General features: G+C 33.9%; 1 protein-coding gene across 4 annotated transcripts; it reads right to left on the bottom strand.

Moving 5' to 3' along the window:
* Nucleotides 1-968: 968 nt before the first annotated feature.
* LOC131617816 (uncharacterized) lies at nt 969-4,889 on the bottom strand. Of its 4 annotated transcripts, none has more exons than XR_009288684.1 (6): nt 4,045-4,889; nt 3,639-3,799; nt 2,926-3,222; nt 2,563-2,785; nt 1,954-2,418; nt 969-1,836 (listed from the first exon to the last, which is right to left on the bottom strand). XR_009288684.1 is itself a non-coding variant. In XM_058889068.1 (5 exons), exons 1-4 carry the CDS (start codon nt 3,830-3,832, stop codon nt 2,772-2,774), a joined length of 402 nt encoding a protein of 133 aa, XP_058745051.1. In that variant the 5' UTR covers nt 3,833-4,889; the 3' UTR covers nt 969-2,418; nt 2,563-2,771. The 4 variants fall into 4 exon arrangements, 1 of the variants encoding a protein (XP_058745051.1); XR_009288683.1 differs by having other exon boundaries at nt 1,974-2,418; XR_009288682.1 differs by having other exon boundaries at nt 969-2,418.
* Nucleotides 4,890-7,041: the final 2,152 nt, after the last annotated feature.

The following is a 7,041-nucleotide window of genomic DNA, read 5'->3' as shown; positions in this document are numbered from 1 at the left end:
ATAATGAAAATTTTCTTTAAGAAGGGAGTTTTATTCTTTCTTATTTGTTGCTCTTCTTTTCACTCAAGAGTATGAAACATTTCATTCCATTGAAATTTTCATAAACTACTGTGTCTATATAACTGAATAGGTTCATCTGCTTAAAGCATTTTTATGTTGATAATGCTTTTGCAATCAAGAATGGTCTCATAGTCAAAATATCTGAAAATTTTATTAGACTGATAAACTAAAAGGTTAAAGACCATCATCTTTTCTTATTAATATGATGTTCTCCTGCTACCTACTTTGATGGTTAACAAACGTGATTTTCATATAATACCTCAATTTGTTGAAAATAAAAATGTTTGTTGACTACTGATAGAAATAATTCAAGTTTTCCACAAAGCTTCTCTACAAATTTGGTCAAAGGCATTTTGCTTTCCGAGTTATAAAGTAGCAACTGTTGTATATCCTCAATGTGACTTTCTCATTCGTAGCTTCCATTTGCTTTTACCCTCACCTCTCTCACCGCTTTGAATCACTTTATATGCTATGACATTCTCAATCTTACAACAAACATCTGATTCATACGAATTTGTTTACTCTCTTGCGGTAGAAACGTGTCCACGGTGTCGAAAGGGATTCAAAGATAATTAAAGGTAGACCTTAATCTAGTAACCCTTCATGATTTTTGTCATAAAATACTCATAAACTAAATCTTGGACTTGCCCTCGTATGTGTTCGATCAATGATATGTTGGAAGAGACATATACCATTCATGCTACAGAAAAAATGTGGAGAATTAAAAGACAATGCAACAGAAAAAATTGCTTTGAATATTTCATTGTCTAATCAAAATTCATTTTCTGTTGACACTTAAATTAGCCTTGATTTATACCACTAACATGATTGGTAATTTCAACATTATAGAAAATTTGATTGATGCAAGAGGGGAGTGAAAAAAATACTGATGTAAGATTTCAAAGATGTAACAAAAGTAATCATTGACAGAAGCTTCTGTCAAAGATGTTAGAGCCTCTTTTCTTATTAATACTGATGTGCTATATTCAAGATGTTATGCCCATCATTGTAAAATTGAACCCAAACATAATCAAATAAACCAGTAATAATAGCTGAATCTAAATGAGCATTAGGGAAAGGACAGTCGGACCATTCCAATAAAATTGAAAAGACCTGAGATTTCCTACGATTCCCTTGTCCAATTGTGTATAAATCACAACCAAATTTGTCTAGCTCATTGAGGATTGTGGGAATATCTTTTCCTGAATAACATCAACCTCTGAACAGGTTATAAAATCATTGCTATTTACCGCTGTCAGTCTAAATGAATTCACACACTCATCATCTAACTCCTTCTGCTTCTCACAATTCATTACAACAAACAATATGCCTTGTGCTTCAGTATGACTCGAGGTGTCTACTTCAACTTCATCAAACAGCAGCATTCGAATCACATAGAGTAATTGGCCTTCATCCCATTCTTCCCTATTCATCTTGTGATCAATGACTTTCACAACGATATGATGCACCACAAAGATGCAAATGATAGCAAATATTATAGTGCTTATCACTGAGTATATTGCTGCTAGACCATTAAGTGAAAATGGAACAAACAATGTGAATAAAATCCAAGCATATGTGTCACTTATCATAGAAGTTGTTAATGCAGCCCTACCAAGACCAGTACAAAGAAAAAAAACTAAAATAGTTGCTTACTATGTCACGACCAGTTTTAATTATGTGCATTACCTATTTTTCCTCAAGAGAACATATTGCGTCTTGCAAGCAAGTCAGAATCCCTTCTGCATCTATTTTTGTTATCTCACCTGGATCTGGCTGAAAGGATTACTTAAGAATTTAGTTTCACATTGGATATAACTAATGACCTTGAACACAATTAAGTAAGAAAGACAAATAGGCCCAGCTTCTCAATACCAAGTTTTGAATGCTTACTTAAAGTCATGAGCCATTACCTCTGCCCTCAATTTTTGTTATCATTCTAGGCATCTTATATCTGTAGAAGACATCATCACTGTTACCAGCACGAATGTTCTGTAAGGCCATGATGACTCAAATGACGGAATAGAAGATAAACAGGTCCGAATATCACAGTCGACAATGTAGATTTGCGGGTAATGATCAGAGAGAATCTCATTCAGAGATTGCGGGAGGCTGCAAATAGAAACAACAGAGCTCAGTATGTTCCTGATAAGGGGCACAATGGATAGAGCTGATTTTTCTCGGCAAAGGCTTGTTCTTTTTCTTAGAAGAAGTAAAACTCTCTATAAGCAACTCAATTGCTCCCGAATGGTTTTGCTTATATAAGTCCATCACTTTCTCTTCAGAACATAAAGAAGCAATTGTTTGTATACTCCCTACTGCATCATTCGCCACTTGACTTGCTTCCTCATACAATTTCTGTTCAATGAAAAAATATCAGTATTGACAATTTCACAACATAAGGCTAAGTCAAAAATGCTTCTAGAGATCATGCTAAGTGCAAGTGGATTTGTTTTGCTTAGTTATTTTTCAGTAGCAGGGGCAACATAAGTCTGAGTCAACCTTTGCTTTAAAATGACATCATTATTCATATGAATGATAACAATGAGTCAAGCCTAGCGTTCCCTCTTCTGACATTCTCCAATTCTTCTTCAGCATCTTTTAAGTGGCTTTGTAACGCTGATACTCTATGCTCTAATTGCTCTACTTGATCACTACTACATAATGGTTGATAGCATATTTTAAAATGTCTTGAAAATGATCTCACAACATCAACACCAGTAACCTGTCATGAAAATGAATTAATCTGTTGCCATGAGTTGCAACGCTGTTTACAATGTATTCATTACAATAATCATAATCTGTAAGACTTGAAGTAAGTTCTATACCCGAAAACAAAGTCACATATCAAACAGAAAAAAGTACCTTCAGCAATGCTCAAAAAGTCTCGGTATTTTGAATCTTTTTTCACTGAGAGCTTCAACTTAGTTTTACCAAGAATAGTAGAATCAGAATTTATATCGCCAACTGCAGTTTCCACCGTAATTTTCACTATTCTACCAAGTAATTATGTTGACGTTCACCTTGAAACTATCATTAAAAGAGGGACTCAAGAATTTATTAAGTTCACCTCCACTCAAGCTCTTCATCCATTTCACATGTTGCGATTTGTTTGCTCCGTCTCCAAAACATCTCTCCTCCACCATAAAAATAATGTTTGCTCTGCAGTTTAGTGTACTTCACATATTAATGTATAAAAACTAAAATTGTGAAGATCAAATAAATCAATGAAAATTTGAGACTAAACAGCTGCAGCTGGCATTATACTTGTTATAGCTATCAATAATCAGTTGAAGGCATGCCTCACATGAACCATAAATACCATAGAGGCAAGCGCGACAACGCCTTATTGAATGAGTAAAGCTACAATCAGCAAAAGGGTGTTGGTCCCCTCTAGCGTTCAGTGTTTGATAAATAGCAACTATGGCATATTGGAATTTGAACAAATCTACTGAGTAGTGGAATTAGAACAAAGTGTTGTTTTCCGCAATTTGCGATTGACAACAGTGTTGGCATCTGACCTCAGCTCCTTAGGTATGCCTATGACTATAGAAAGGGACAAAAAAATAGAGAGTTACCTTTCAATATGCAGTTGCCGCATTGTATGCAGTGCAGAGCTCCTATCTCGAAACCGAGAATTCCGAGCAACAGTATGAGCAGGGGCAGCTGCGGAAACATCGGGAAGAAAATGAATAAACCCATCAAGAAGATCTGGGTGGTCTTGGAAGAGTGCAGCAACCTGAGGAAGTGCAATTACGAACAAAATCATCATCTTTAAAATACAAATCCTTCAAAATGTGAGGAAAAAAGAGAGAAAGACCATTGTTCACGTTAAAGAACCACAAACATCAAACACAGAGAAATCACAAACATCAAGAAATCCAAAAGTTGTTCATCATTTTTAATTTCACAAACCCTTCAGAAAGTTTGAGAGAAAAGAAGAGAGGTTAAAGAGAAAATAACATAAACTCATAAAGATCTCACCCAGCTTTGCCGATTCAGACTTGTTTCAACTCAACATTCATCACCAAACGTTCAAAACCGAATATCACAACTTCAAGCGCGAACGAAACCGCTCAGCAACATCATCAAATCGTCGGTCGCGTACATATTCTTCCTTCCGTGTGAGCCAACAGATCCAAACCTCAAACAACAAACACTAAATCAGAAAATATCACAAAAACTGATATATGAATGGATAAAACATTATTGAAGTTGAAAAAGAAAGAAACAAAAAGATCGTCATATCATAAACTATAAGCGATAACTCTGTTAGATAGTCGACCAAATACTCCAACTGCATCAATGGAACCTGAAAACAGTAAAAGGTAAACATCTCAACAGATAAGTTAGAGAGATAAAAAATAATCTAGGTTGTGTGGAAGATTTTGGGTTTGGCTAGGGCCTAGGGTTTCGTTAGTGAGTTTTGATAGCAGATCTGGTTTCGTTAGTGAGGAAGAACAAAAATTGAAACGCAACCCGGTTAGGGTTTGTTTGCAGGAACCAGAGATGAAAGAGAAGAGAGAGATGAACAAAGAAAAGAGAGAGAAGTTTATAGAAAATGAAAAAGGTTTAGTGTTACATTGGGAACCATTTTCCTCTGCAAATTCAGAAAATTGAAGTACAAATATTTGAATTAAAGTTGTGATTTGTCTTTCCAAGAAAGAAGTAAAATAAAAATATTCATAAAAGCTTGTATTTGGATTTTCTGAAGACCAAACGTGATTCCATTCCATGAGGTAGTAGATTGGGAAGCTTTGCAATTAAGGTGTCCACTTGGCACAACATATAAGCCATGGGGCAAAATAGTATTTTCCAGATCAGTTAACTTTCTTATATTGTAGATGCTTTGTGACTAGTTTATGGAAAATCATATACTATTTTAAATACTTTTATGATATTGCCGAATATAAGTTGTTCATTGATTTTCAATATATTAGAAAAATATATATGGAATTTCTAGCACTAAACTAAAGACAGAATCTCTTATATTTTGACTAATGAACTCCATTCATCCATCATAAAAGATTGAGATCATTATATGGTCTCCAAAACGCTGTACACAATATCAAGTTTTAAATTATTTTCTTTTGTTGTTGATATGATTTTCCATAAACTGACAAAAATCTAAACTAAAACAAATGAATGATATCAAAGTTAATTTTTAGAGAATATCTTTAATAAAGAAAAAAATATTTTGAATTCTTATTACTTGTCAAAGATTACCTCTTATCTACATATAATTTTAGAAATGAACAGTTTGTGTAAAAGAATAGTTTGCTCCTACGTTAAAAGTTGACAACAATGTTACTCGAGGTAATATTGATTCAAAATGATTTTTTTTCTAATTAAATTATTCAACTAACTAATATGTGTATTATGAATAACATATTTTGGCGTGAAAATGATTCTAGCTTCATTGTTTGTAATGTGAGAATACACTTATTACTTATATAGTACAAACAAGGGTACATGATATGATCTATGAGCTTGCATACATGGTCATCTAATCTCTAACAACTTCATAACATGCTATGATTTATGAGTTTGCATACATAGTGATCTAATCTCTAACACCTTCATCACATTTATAAATAATGGTTAGTTATTTAGATATTCTATTGTGATCACAAGATGGTTGATAAATATCAAGCACCATTAACTTGGATAGTAAGCAATTGAAAGGTTGAGGAGATGATTTGGTGAAGAAATCTGTCAATTAATCCTTTCAAGAGCAAGGCAACAACTTCTTCACACCAGCAATCATCTCTCTTCCAGTATGGTAGTCGAACTTCAAGTGTTTGCTTCTTTCATGGAACACAAAATTTGTTGTAATGTACAAAGCACTTAGATTGTCACAATACATCACTGGTATTTTTATGCATTCAACCTTTAAATCTTTGAACAAATATAGTAGTCATTGAAGTTCACATGTAGTTGTAGCCAAAACTCGATATTTAGATTAACTTGATGATCTAGATACATTTAATAGCTTATGGGTTCGCCATGAAATGAGAGATCTTCCAAGGAAGAAGTATTGACCTAAAATTGACCTCCTAGTATCTGAACATTCATCTCAATCATCATTTGAGTACCCTTGCAGCTTGACATGTGAATCTCTCGGCTGGAATATTCCTCTTTCAGGACATGACTTCAGTTACCTAAGAACACGATTGGCTGCATTGAAATGATCCATAGTTGGAGCACACAAATATTGACTTAATTGTTTAGAGAAAAATGTGATATCATGCCTGATAGCATTAAGGTATAAAAGTCTTCCAACTAATCACTTATATGTAGGAATATCATGATATGGTGAACTACCATCTCTGTGAAGTTTTGATGATGGATCTGATGGTGTGGACACTGGTTTGGCACATAACATCTTCGAATCTTGTAATAGATCCAAACAATACTTTCTTTGACACAAAGAAATGCCAAGTTTGAAATGAGCCACTTCTATTCCAAGGAAGTACTTTAACTGCCTAAGTTTGTAATAGATCCAAACAATACTTTCCTTGTGTAAAGCATCTTTGATCCTTTTCATTTCCTCCAAAGAATTACTTGCTACAATGGCTTCATCTACATGTACAAGCATTATAGAAAATGATGATTGATCTTGCTTTGCGAATAGAGATACATTTGCAGTAGCTTGTTTGTATTGGTGTTTGATGAGGAATGAAGTCAATCTTTCATGTCATTTTCTACATGCTTGTTTCAACCTATACAAAGACTTAACAAGCTTAAATACTTGAGTAGGCTCCGTATGTTTAACACCAGGTGTAATAAACAATTACACATTCTGTTGAAGTTGTCAGTGCAAGAAAGCATTGTTCACATCAAGCTGATAAATATGCCAAATATTAATAAAAGCAATAGCTATAACTATTCTAACTGTTTGGTAATTTGAGTACTAACTATACTTTTTGGCTTGTTCTTCTCATAATTTACAATATATCTTTGTGGTTATCCATGAAGTAC

The sequence above is a fragment of the Vicia villosa genome, linkage group LG7, assembly GCF_029867415.1.
Source record: "Vicia villosa cultivar HV-30 ecotype Madison, WI linkage group LG7, Vvil1.0, whole genome shotgun sequence".
Taxonomy (NCBI): Eukaryota; Viridiplantae; Streptophyta; class Magnoliopsida; order Fabales; family Fabaceae; genus Vicia; species Vicia villosa.
Note: the sequence above shows the minus strand (reverse complement) of the source record. Positions and strands in the feature narration are given on the sequence as shown.

Excerpts from the sequence above, each read along its gene's own strand:
- LOC131617816 (XM_058889068.1), bottom strand. The coding sequence starts at position 3,832 with ATGATGATTTTGTTCGTAATTGCACTTCCTCAGGTTGCTGCACTCTTC. Across the intron at positions 3,223-3,638 it reads CGGCAACTGCATATTGAAAG|AGCAAACATTATTTTTATGG; the intron begins GTAACTCTCTAT and ends ACTAAACTGCAG. Across the intron at positions 3,028-3,130 it reads GATGAAGAGCTTGAGTGGAG|TTGGCGATATAAATTCTGAT; the intron begins GTGAACTTAATA and ends TGGAAACTGCAG.